The sequence below is a fragment of the Camellia sinensis genome, chromosome 13, assembly GCF_055761805.1.
Source record: "Camellia sinensis isolate YWXY chromosome 13, ASM5576180v1, whole genome shotgun sequence".
NCBI lineage: Eukaryota > Viridiplantae > Streptophyta > Magnoliopsida > Ericales > Theaceae > Camellia > Camellia sinensis.
Genome location: NC_138973.1, coordinates 57,579,549 through 57,592,379, shown reverse-complemented (window position 1 = coordinate 57,592,379; position 12,831 = coordinate 57,579,549). Strand labels below are relative to the sequence as shown.

Here is a 12,831-nt window from a genome sequence, read left to right as displayed (position 1 = left end):
GTTTTCGTCACCGTAGGTTACTTTTGTTGTAGTGATTATTGTTTTAAGACTAAACTGTTTTGATAAATTATTATAGTATCAATGGAATTAAATTATTTCTGACACATGTGTAAATCTGGTATACTGTAAACTATTTGTTATGATCTCATGTTTATAATGGTGAACTAATATGTTTTGCGAAACTGAATTGTATTGATTATCGGGACTATTTGTATATTTAGTTCAGGGAAATTATTCCATTGTGTGTGGTGACTCTGGCCACTAGGGAAATGATCTGGGTTGGGCTGTGACGACTTTATTGCTCAACGATTGTAAGGAAAAGATCTGGGTTGGGCTAGGTGACCTTCAATTGGATCGTCTTAGAGAAAAGGCCTGGGTTGCCACCTTGAGCATGACTCTTAGTTTGATATTGGATCCAACAGGCTTATAGCCTTGAGAACTGTGTGGCATGTTACTTGTTATTCTTAGTACCCAGAAAATTATTGGTGTTCATGTTGTAATCTGTTTTAATTGGAAAATGTCATTTATCATGTTCTTGAGAGACATGAGTATTTTAACTGTTGAACTGTGGAACCTTCTTTTTGAAACAGATTATCTTTATTAAAACTGTATGCCAATCTAGTTTCTGTGATATATATCTTATTTTGGAATTGAACCCTGTTTTTAAAGTTGTATTTACTATCCATGTTGCTACTCACTGAGCTATCAGCTGACTTAGTTGTTTATCATTTCCAAGTGTTAGAAGGACTTAGAGTGGACTTGTGGCGTAGCGGGGACTCAATTGCATGGACCTCTAGGACATTCATTTAATTTGTTTTAGGTTGTTATGTCGGATTTTGTGCATACATTGTGGTTGGGTTTTATTTAGAATTATTTTATTTTGTGGGCGGTTTGTGTCTCATTTAGTATGTATATATATTTTAGGAAGCTGGTTATGGCTTGTTTTACACTTGTGGCATGTCACTGGATTGAGTTTTGATTTATTTATTTTTGGGCTATCGTCACATTTATTCTTTATGATTTGGCGTTCATGTTTATGTTTACGTGTACCTTGGGCTAAGTTCCTGTGGGCCACGACCGGTCATGCCTGGATTTGGGGTGTGATAGATTTCACATGACTAAACTAGACTTAATGTTAGTCTAGCCGGCCTTAAAAAAAACACATATCCTCAATACTATGCAGTGTAATCTCAACCCAATATGATCGATGTTCACCACTAATTCTAATGACTCAGTGTCTCCACATGATCTATCTCCACTGCATTCCAAACTTTTTTCAAACATGGAAGCAATTTCCTCCCTTTAAAATCATTAACAATAATTTTAATCCCTAGAGCTCCATTTTAGTAATGATATACAAAATAATATAAAATATGTATAATTGTGTGACTAAGTTGTTGACTTAACATTTTAAAATAAAAAATTCGTGAAGATGCTCAAAAATTGAATCTGCCGTAGTTTTCCAGAGTTAGAGAACCTATTAAACTAAATAGCAACACTAAAAGGGGCGTACCCAGTGCACGAAGCTCCCGCTTAAGTGGGGTATGGGAAAAGGTTGATGTACGTAGCCTTACCCCCACAAGCGGAGAGGTTGTTTTCGTGACTCGAACCCGTAACCTCTAGGTCACCAAGAGGTAGCTTTTACTGCTACGCCAAGCCCACCCTTCAAACTGAATAGCAACACTCAGGCTTCGTTTGGGAACAGGCTAATTTAGTAACTTTTTGGCTAATTGGCTAAAAAGGTAGGTAAAAAAAACTTGTATGTTTGGGATGACTTTTTGACTAATTACGAAAAGCTGTGCAAAAAATAGAGAGAAGCCGTAATTGTTGACTTTTTAGTATGACTAATTGGCTAATTGGCTAAAAAGGTAGCATCCCAAAAATTTAGAAAAAGTTGTTAGAGTTAAATATAGACAGTTTTAAAGTTTAACAATTGCATAATAAAATCTAATTATGTTTGAGCATAAGATGATTTAAATATTCTAAATAACTAACATAGTTGAAACACCAAACAAGTTATTGCCTTCTAATTATAGCATTATATATATGTGCGGATGCTAATTGCTGATGTGTTGCTCTTCCAAATCAGTGCTTCACTAAACATTTTTTTATCAGCGATGCTTCACTGAACATTGTCACTCACCATCCCTAGAATTGGTTGATCGAGATGCAACAATGATCAGCACGCCTCTCCGCTAGTTCTAATCTTTTCGTTGTTTCCTTTAATCTTCTAGTTAGCCACCCTACCTCATCTAGTTCAATTAGAGAAGATTCTCCAGCAATTCTTGCCCCTTCCATTTCATCATCTATGGAAACATCTGGAAAAACCTCTCTAGATGCTCCATAAAGACGCTGATGATGCTCCATCTCGTCTCACTCTGTCCCCAAGATCTCTTCTATCATCAAATCCTTGCAAGCCCCTATACTATCTTCACACACACTTGCTGACATCTCCAATTTTGTCTTCCCAAGTTTTCTAGCCAAGAACTACTCCTCTAGTATAGTAAATATCTATGGAGCAACATATTATTGGAACTAAAATTTTATTTATGATGCTTGGGAATATTTGGACTTCCTTATTTGACGTTCTGGCAAAGTATGTATAAGCTTAAAATGTTACCACAATTATTTTATCTTCCGTAGACCAATGTTTGGAGGATTCTATATTTTGTCCCATGTTACTCTTTATTAGATGTTGGTTTTAGTTTGATGAAAACCCCCAAAAATAATTTTCCAAACATGTTTCCTTCCTAAAATGAGAAAACTACATTGGCTGCTACTAGAGGACCAGTATAACGTTTATAGATATATATATATATCTTGCGTTTTTTTTTCCCCATCAAAAACTAACATGTTTTTTTTTTTTTTTTTGGGTACATGGAAGAATGGATAATATAATCAGACCCGTTACACAGTTATACCATATGCATACTCTAGCCCAAAAAGTAATTGTATACAGAATTTTGTTCTCTGACTCTTCTATATTACTACCCAAATGTATATATGGAAAAAAAATAGCTGGGTAAATCTTTAACTTTCATGATAAATAATGAATCACATTAACCAAAGGATTGTAGCCTAACGCTGTGTTTGGTTGGGAGATTTGGGAAGAGATTTGGAAAAGGAAAGAGAAAAGATATGTAAGTATATTTTATTTACATTTCACTTATTTTTTTCCCTTTTTATTCACATTTCACCTATTTTTTTCCTTTTCCTTTTCCTTTCTAAATCCCTTCCTAAATCCTGTTGAATTCACCCCATGTGAAGAAGGTGATGCTCTTCCATGGGAACACACCTTGGTCAACAATGGAAGGCAACCAACCAAAGTCCACCTTGGCGGCCACCAACCATCTTGAAGAGTCAAGGATGGAGGTTGCCCAAAGGCTCTCCCACCTACTCCCTCACCTATAAATGGAGGTTGAGAGGAGAGAGCAAAATGTGAGTAAGTGAGTGAGGAAGAAAACCGTGAACCAAAGAGTGCGAGAGATGTGAGGCGGAGAGACCGTCTCCCTCGGTGTGAGCGAGGGAGACGGGTGAGTGGCTGAGTGAGGAGAGTGTGAGCTCCTCCTCTATTGTAATCTTTCTGTAATCTCCTCATTGGTATAGTGATAACCGGTTACTCTCCCGTGGACGTAGGCATTGGGCCGAACCACGTAAAATATTGTGTCTCCTTGTGTGTGGGTGTGTTTTTCTGCTTGCAATGATTTCTATAAGGTCTTGGGCGGGATCCCAGATCCCAACAAGTGGTATCAGAGCCTCGTCGGTGGCGTTTCGGAACAAAAACAGCGTGGTGTCCGAAACTGCCCAGAAATCAAGTTGCTCGAAATCCGATTTCGAGCATACCAGGAGCAAGGGCTCGAGAAGAGGAGTCCAACCATATAAAGCAGACATCCATAGGAGCTGCCACGCGCCCTCACGCGCCGCCTGAAGAAGGCACGTGAGGCCCAGTCTCGGCACGCGCCGCCACGCGCCGTGGAGGCAGCCGGCGCGTCGGCCCAGTCGCAGGCACGCGCCCCACGCGCGGATGAAGGAAGAAGACGAGTGGGGGGAGGCGCGTGTATGGCACGCGCGTGCCACGTCAGCAGCCATGTCAGCTGCCACGTCATCCGCAGGAGGAAGAATCCTGTGTTTCGCGGCGAAGGTACAGCCGCAGATCTGAGGCGTACAAAATGTTTTGGCTAGATCGAAGCCATTTGGAGTCCGTTTTTGGTGATCCAATAGTGGTTTCCGACTATTTGGAGTATTCCGGACACATCCGTACGGTCAGATTTTGGAGATGAAGTTTCTCTAAAAAGAAGGCAGATTAAAGTGGCAGACGGCGTCAGGGGCAGTGGACGGAATATTCTGTTGGTACACGGAATATTCCCTGAACTTCTGAAAATTGTAATTTGGCCCAGAATTTTCAGAAAATTGTGGTGTGGCCCAGCTTTCGGGGATAGTTTTCAGTGAGGTCCCTGGAAATGCAGCGAAGGTTGGTTCTAGCTAAACGGACCACTCCGGACGCAACCGCGAGGTCAGAATAGTGAAATTCTGAACGGTTTTGAAAGATTGTCAAAACATGGGAGTTTGTCATCTTCAATAGTCGAAGGAAGGTTGCCGGATATTGTGGAACGCTGCGGATTCACTGAAGAGGTTAGAATGGGCAGATTCTGACCCGATTGGACAACCAGATACAGATTAAGATAGATCATTGAAGACCAGAGGAGATCAGGCTTGATCAAATGGCAGATCGAGGGAGATCAGGATTGGTCAGGGGCGATCAGAGGATTGCAGACATGATTATCTCAAGATCAAAGGTCTAGGAAAGTTCTGTCAAAAAGACACTGTCTAAGGAGACTGGTTCTTAAGTGGGACCGGTTGTGACCCCACCAGTCTTTCCTGGGAACTTTCCTGGTTGTTGAGGTGATCGGAGGATCTGGTTCAATCAAAAGAGAAGACCATTCATCGACGGATAGATGATTTGGCAACCAGTACAGGCTCAGGGAAATACTGTGGCTGTTGGAGCTACTGTATACGAGAAAGTACTAATGGTATGTGGACATGTAGAACAATAGTTGCAGAGGAGCATACTAAGCGCAGAAGTACAATTGCAGACGTGCAACAGTGCAATGGTACGCTAGAGTGTCGTACAGAGGCGCGAGAAGAGTGTGCAGCAGCGGGTTGTTGACAGTTCACAGGAACTTCCAGACAGAGAAATTGAGACAGGTAAAACGCAAGAGTGCGTGCCAAGGAGTGGCAAGTCTTATTTCTCTATGGTGGTTTCTTTAGTTCCATGGCAGCAGATGATAGAGTTGATGTAGATCTCTCAAGCAAGCTTGACGCAGGGAGACCAGAAGCCATGGGTGCGAGCACTATGCACGGAGTTGCATAGTGGTAACTTGTACAGACCGGTGGAAGTTGTCTTGACAGAAGGGCTAACTGTCAAACATCAGTACAGACAAGTGAGACAGAACCGAACATCAGGGATTGCAGCACAGACAACAAGCGTATGTGAAAACGCCAGGAGGTTGTTCAGAAGTGCAGAAGGGCAAAGGCTGGTTGTTCAGAAATAAGCTCCGAGCAAGGAAACTTGAGGATGTTGATGTGTCAAACTCTGAAGTTTTCTAGTTGCTCCAGTGTTCATCATGCAAGGAGTTGCATGATAGTCAAGGGCATCCAAGCAGGGGGTGCAGGACATCCAATCAAGGGGTGTCGGATATCTTGGTTGCGCAAGTTCAAGGATAGCAGGTATAGACATCCGAGACAGAAGCATGGAAGAGATCTGTGGGAGATAGGAGCAGAGGCTCTCTCCAAATCAGAGAGTGGTGTGAGTTGAGTTGAGGATGTCGGATTCCCTCCTCCTCTTGTATCTCTGGTGTTTTATCTCTAGCTTCAGGGGATGCAGCGTCTCAGTGAAGAGATGCAGACTATGTTGAATTTGGGCGTGACAAGATTAGCAGCAGTGTGTGCAGTGGATCACCTCACATGGGTTGAGGGGGTGATTTGTTGAATTCACCCCATGTGAAGAAGGTGATGCTCTTCCATGGGAACACACCTTGGTCAACAATGGAAGGCAACCAACCAAAGTCCACCTTGGCGGCCACCAACCATCTTGAAGAGTCAAGGATGGAGGCTGCCCAAAGGCTCTCCCACCTACTCCCTCACCTATAAATGGAGGTTGAGAGGAGAGAGCAAAATGTGAGTAAGTGAGTGAGGAAGAAAACCGTGAACCAAAGAGTGCGAGAGATGTGAGGCGGAGAGACCGTCTCCCTCGGTGTGAGCGAGGGAGACGGGTGAGTGGCTGAGTGAGGAGAGTGTGAGCTCCTCCTCTATTGTAATCTTTCTGTAATCTCCTCATTGGTATAGTGATAACCGGTTACTCTCCCGTGGACGTAGGCATTGGGCCGAACCACGTAAAATATTGTGTCTCCTTGTGTGTGGGTGTGTTTTTCTGCTTGCAATGATTTCTATAAGGTCTTGGGCGGGATCCCAGATCCCAACCCTCAACCAAACACAGCGTAAGTGGCTAATCCTTTAGCCACTGAATCCATCCTAAGGAGAGGTCCAATAACCCTTTAGCCACCAAGTCTCTCCTAAGGAGAGGTCCAACAATTAATCACTGACTAAAAAAATAAAAATCATGAATCGCATTCCATTATCATTAAGCCTCGCAGTCTCAATGGATTACAACTCATGTTTTAAAACATTTGGAAGTCTCTTGGTCCTCTCCCCAGCAGTAAGGAATAATGAGGTCAACTCGATGATAAAGAGCTTTGATTTTATCATGTTAAAAAGAGCTGCAAAACCTAGAGACAACTAAACAATACAAATTGAAGAATTTGGAATCCCAACAAGATCTAAACTGTGGGGCAATATGATTTAGGCACTAGTATTGCAACAGTTAGAAATTTGAAGTCACCTAGACTCCTGAAACCCACCCAAGTAGCTCTACTAATTAGCTATCTTCTTCTTCTTTTTTTCGGATAAAGAAAAATCTATACAGGTGCATACAACTGAAAGTGCATACATACCTCAGAGAGCTGGCAATGAACATGAGCAACACAGTGGCATTCTACTGCTTCACAATAGTAAGTAGGATCATATAACTCCCTTCTTTGCTCACAAGAATTGCAGATGAACTCCGAGTATTCATTTTCATCTGGATGGGCTTGATGGGAGAATTGCTGAGAGAGTGAGAGAATGTCCCTGATGTATGTCTTTGACAGTCGGTGGCAACACAACAGACATGGAGATCGAATTTCACTCCACACAGCGGAAAAAAGGGGTGCAAATTTGCTGATTACAAGTGTTGCAATAGAGCAAGTACGGTATGGCGGCAAAGAAAGCAAGAGGGTGCTGGTGGTGAAGTTCAAGGCTGATGAGGAAGGGTTTCAAAATTGGTGCGCACTTGGTACATACACAGGCAAAAAGCCTGAAGCATATACTCATGGCACTTAAATTTACACCTGAATTCATTTATGTTGCCAAAACTTTTTTTCCTAGAGCAAATCCTCATACGACTGACCAAGTGAATATTGGAGCAAGGTGAGTGTGTGTTGGTGGCGGCAAAATATCACAAGTGAAGCTGGCAAGTATCACAAGTTATATGACAATAATATTTTTTCTTTTGACAGACAATGGCGGGGGTGTCTTAACTGTTGAATCTGGAAATCGTCGGCCCTGCCCTTGCCTTTGCCTTGAGAATTTTGGGTTGGCAGTGGCAATAATGGTAATAATGGCATCAATGAAGCACAACATGGGTCTAGGCTAAAATTACACTTAGAACAGTCGAAGGAAAAGCCCTTCTCGGTCACCTTCCCACAAGCTCTGTACCGATTCGATTACATATTCCAATGTTGGTCCTTGATTTCTACATTTAGTGTAAGGGAGTAAACCCATTTTCTTCCCAACCCAGTCTTATTGTATTTTAAAAATTCTGAAGGCAGAGATAAATGTATATAACAAATGCTAACTTACATGTGAAAATAGAGAAAAGAAGGGAAGACTTAAACCTAACACCTTACATTTGATAAACAACACACTTACACGTGACTAGCACACAAGATGTAATACTTTTTTTGTTTTATTTTTACTTATTTGAATTGCACACACATCGCGTGTACCAATCACTAGTATTAGTAGTGTATATATATATATATGCACACGCGAGCCTAGCCCTAAGCAGGTGGTGGCCGCCCGATGGCCCATCCAAATGTAAAACCAGGTCTGGGCTTGCCCAGCCCAGCCCATTTTACATGCCTAGGCTGAACATTCTCAGTACTGTCCCCAGAATTAGGTAATGCAGATGCAACATGCTGAGCACTCCTCTCCTCTAGCTCCTTCAATCTTCTCTCTGTCGCCTTTAATTCTATGGCTTGGGACTCTACCTTTAAGTGAAGCACATCAATCTCTTCATCTGGTTCAATGAGTGAAGAATCTCTGGCAATTCTTGCCCCTTCGGCTTTGCTTGCCATCACCGAAGAAACCCCTTTTGCCATAACTTCATTGCCTGTGGAAACACTTGAAAAAACTTTTCTAGATGAGCTACTTGCCATCTCAACTTCATCGGCACTTGAATGACCCTCCAGCTCTGTTCCCTCTTCCTTCATGATCTCTTCTATCATCAAAACCTTGCTAATGCCTATACCAGTATTGTCTTCACACCCAGTAGCTGAAATGTCCAATTTTGTCTCAAGTTTGCAAGCCAAGGACCACTCTTCCTCTAGAATAGGTAATATCTAAGGAGCAACCAACAAAATTGATCCAATAAAATTAACCATAGAGGATAGTAGAAAAGAAAACTAGAATAAAGAAAACAAAAGAAAGGGCAACGAGGAAGAATTGGACTAAAATGTTAATTTTCTTGCTTTGGGAGCACATTGAACATGCCATTTGGTGTTCATTAATTAGAAACAAATATTGGATGCAACTATAATATTTTCTTACATTATGTCACTGACTAATAAAATTTGTGTCCAAATGATCCCTACCCAAATTTGGGATTTCTATAAAATTCTAAAATGGTGGCAAGACTTGTGAAATCACATAAGTAATTCTACTTAGCTATCAAATGTGTTAGGTTTTATTTCTTGGCAATCCCGTTTGACAAAACTCCTTTGAGTTGTAATTTTATTCGTACTTTTTATTTCAGTGAGGCTATGAGTGTTTAGATGTGAATCCAACCCGAATTGTGCTTTTCAGAGAAGTTTGTGATGATAAAGCGTTCAAGATTGCCACTTCGCTGATTATGACGGGGATCGAGCTACCCGGTCAGCTCGCGGGGGTCCAGGGGGCAGCGCCCCTTGGCGGGTCCGGGGCAGCGCCACGGCGGGGTCGAGGGGCAGCGCCCCCAAAGCAAAATGCAAAAATGCATTCAAAATTGCCTGTCCGCTCGAGCGGACATACCCGCGCTCGAGCGGAGAATCCCTGGTTCCAGCAGTTTTGGTCGCCTGCAAAAGTACTGAGATATGTGATTTTGCGCTCGAGCGGGCTTTCTGGCGCTCGAGCAGACCTCTGTTATATCATGCGCATATTTTGCTGAAGCCGCTCGAGCGGGCTGTTTGGCGCTCGAGCGGAGATCGCGGGACAGATTCTATAAATTCGCGTGTTGGGTCAAATTTTAGGATTACTACTCCAGATCTTCTTTTTGGTTTCTAGGGTTTATATCTGGAGATACTTTGTGAGTTTTCTTTGATGTTTTATTGAGTATTCAACTTATGGTTTAAAGAGAGTACATCAAAGGTTGTGTTTTGTTCTACAAAAGAGAGAGTTGTTCTTCGGTGGATTCTGAAGAATTCGAGCCTGAAGCTTTGGTGGATTCCGGGGTGGCTCATCGTAAAGACAATTCCGAGGTGAAGACGGGTTGGAAGAGGCACATAGAGGTTGGTTCAATTAGGCGTGGATTCGCTAGGTAATTGAGAGTATACCTGTGTATTTCCTTTAAATCTTCTTAGTGGATTGTTTTGTGGCTGTTGCCCGTGGTTTTTTTATCACAGTTGGAGGTGTCCAATTGTGGTTTTTTCCACGTAAAATCGTTGTGTCTCTTTGTCTTGATTGTTTGATTGTTTGATTGGGATTGTTATATTCTGCTTAAAATTGATACATAATCACAAATCAACATCTAGGGAATTTCTAGATTTTTTCAAAATGAAATAAACCAATTTTTTATTTTAAAAAAATTTAAATCATTGGAGTACATTGACAAGTTATCATTTACGTTCATTATTATTTTTGAACAACTGATCACTAGAATTCACATAAGCGGTGATAGAAAACGGTTAAAAAAGGGAAAAAAAGAAGTCAGTGATATGAATGTGCACACCTCAGAGAGCAGGCAATGAACATGAGCAACATAGTGGCATTCTTTGCAATAGTAAGTACGCTCATATAGCTCCCTTCTTTCCTCACAAGCATCACAGTAGAACTCTGCATTTTCATCTTCATCTGGACGGTCTTTGATAGGAGAATTGGTGAGAGTAAGGGGATGCCTATGATGTTTATCTTTGGCAGTTGGTGGCAATGTTGGAAGACACTTGACATGAAGATTGAAATCACACTCCACACAGCGGAAGAAAGGGGTCCAAAAGGACCGATTACAAGCATGGCAATTGAGCTCTTTCGATTTGACAGTGAAGAAAGCAAGTGGGTGATGGTGAAGTTCAGATTTGATGAGTCTGGGTTTCGAAAATGGGCATCTAATGTCAAAGAAGATAGTGCACTCAGTACATACATAGGCGAAGCCTGAAGTATACTGATAACACGCATGGCATTGAAAATGACCCTTGAATTCATCTACCTTCCCTCTACAATTAAGCGAATGCTCCATCTTACAAGATGCAAGTTTAGCCACATACCCATTATGTCCCGGGTTGGAAGGGTGACAATTTGCCATTAGTATTTGCTTTGTGTCGAAAGATTCCTCAAACTGACGAGGTGAATACTCAAGCAGGGTAAGTGTGTGCTGGTGATAAAACGAGTGTTTTACCTCCCGAGGCAAATCAGCACACGATTTGTGCAACAAAAAGTTGCATTCAAGACAGATATAGACAGAAGAATCATCAAAGTGAAGCTGGCAAGCATCACAAGATAAACGAAAACCCATTTTTGTTTGGCAAGGAATCAAAGGATGGGTGTGGCTTAGGCTTAACTGTTGAATCTGTAACTCATCCTTGGCTTCAGGATTTTGGGTAGGGATCAACGAAGCACAACGTGTGTCGAGGCTGAAATTACACTCAGAACAGTGAAAGGTAAAGCCTTCCAGCACCTTCCCACAAGCTCTGCATCGGCTCGAAGTCAAATTCCAAGGATGGTGGACGAGAAGGGTGAGAGGGTGTTGTGGGTGAAAAGGATGATCAATCTGTGAAGGCCATTTGACGCATGATTCATCTAACAAGCAGTTGCAGTCAAGGCAAACATAGACCCGACTTCCATTGATGGGTTGCTTGCAGCCAGAGCATGGAAATTTAAGATTTGTTTTGTTGTCACAGACAATCAAGGGATGTGGGTGGTATAGATGTTGAATTTGATGATATGGGTCTTCGATTTTGATAGGACTTAGTGAAGCACAACTAACATCAAGATCAAATTGACAGACAGAACAGTGGTAAGTAAAAGCCCAAGACATCTTCCCACAGGCGTTGCACCAGAGAGTCCCTGAGTCGTATGGGGATTTGGGAAGGAGAGTGAGAGAGTGGTGTGGGTGAAAAGGGTGTTGTGGCAATTCTCTTGGCAATTCAGAGCATGATTTGTGGATTCGGAAGCTTCCGCAGCAAAGCTCTTCCTTGCACAAATACATTGGAGAAGTGATGCCTTGCCAGCATACCAAGCACGGCTCAGGGATGATGTAATTCTGGAGTGTCAGTGGATGCTCATGGCTGAAATGTTCAATCTGGTTTTCCATCTTTGCCTCTCTGTTTTTCATCACTTTCTCTCTCTGTTTGATGAATGCTCCACAGGGTGCTGGTTGTTTTGTGGAAGAAACTTTTTTTTTTTTTTGGTTGGAATTACCCCTTGACATTATATTTTTGAGGTTTATATATTAAAAGGAAGAAGCATTAGCAATACTTTAAGAAAAGAATCATCAATGATTTAAAGAGAAAGTAGCTTTAGTGATGGCAACATGATGCAACAACAATTGCTAGTTGGATGGTCCAAACTGATTATGGGAGAGAACAGCAGTAGAAGATAGGTTAAGAGAATAAAATATATCTCCGTTTGATTCAATGGCCTTATAATTATATTTTAGGATGTGATGAAAAGAAGGTTTGGATTTGAGTTGTTTTAATCTCATTTTACTAATAATTACAAACATCTTATAATTTAAAATATAAATAAATTGAATTATCTCCCATTAGGATTGACTGAGTGATTATTTAATAGAGGAGTGATGGAGACCCCCTTCCATCACCACCCCACCATCCCCACACACATGTGGCAGGTGGTGATTGGAGGAAAAGGGAAATAAAAAAAAAAGAAAAAAAAATTCAACCAAGAGAGGGGGTCAAAGGGGGTGGGAAAAAAGGGGGTCTTAGACATTTTTCTTATTTAATACTCTTAAAGTATGAATACGTGATACTCTATAAAGTTTGATTGGTGAAGAGGTGTAAGAACTCACAATTTATGTTGGGGATGAGAGAACAATATGGGACTAAGTAATTGGTGATTGACTTGAAATATGGCCACATGGTGTTCTGGGAGTATTGAATAATTTACGGGGTTGACTACACAAAAATTCAAACATGCATTACACATTATTGTAGTGACATATAGTTAAGACGGAACCCATGTATTGCATATCAACAATAATATATTCTCCTAATTTATCACTCTTAAATAATTTTTAATGATGTGAGA

At 41.4% G+C, this 12,831-nt stretch overlaps 1 protein-coding gene across 1 annotated transcript; it reads right to left on the bottom strand.

Moving 5' to 3' along the window:
• Nucleotides 1-7,985: 7,985 nt before the first annotated feature.
• Nucleotides 7,986-11,977, bottom strand: LOC114271681 (uncharacterized). The gene is made up of 2 exons (XM_082902282.1): nt 10,301-11,977; nt 7,986-8,717 (listed from the first exon to the last, which is right to left on the bottom strand). The coding sequence occupies exons 1-2, from the start codon at nt 11,897-11,899 to the stop codon at nt 8,157-8,159; spliced, it is 2,160 nt and encodes a 719-aa protein (XP_082758408.1). The 5' UTR covers nt 11,900-11,977; the 3' UTR covers nt 7,986-8,156.
• Nucleotides 11,978-12,831: the final 854 nt, after the last annotated feature.

Bases quoted from the DNA above. Each gene is read 5' to 3' on its own strand.
- LOC114271681 (XM_082902282.1), bottom strand. From the start codon at position 11,899: ATGAAAAACAGAGAGGCAAAGATGGAAAACCAGATTGAACATTTCAGC. The intron at 8,718-10,300 runs GTGTGCACATTC...GTTGCTCCTTAG, and splicing joins TTCATTGCCTGCTCTCTGAG to ATATTACCTATTCTAGAGGA.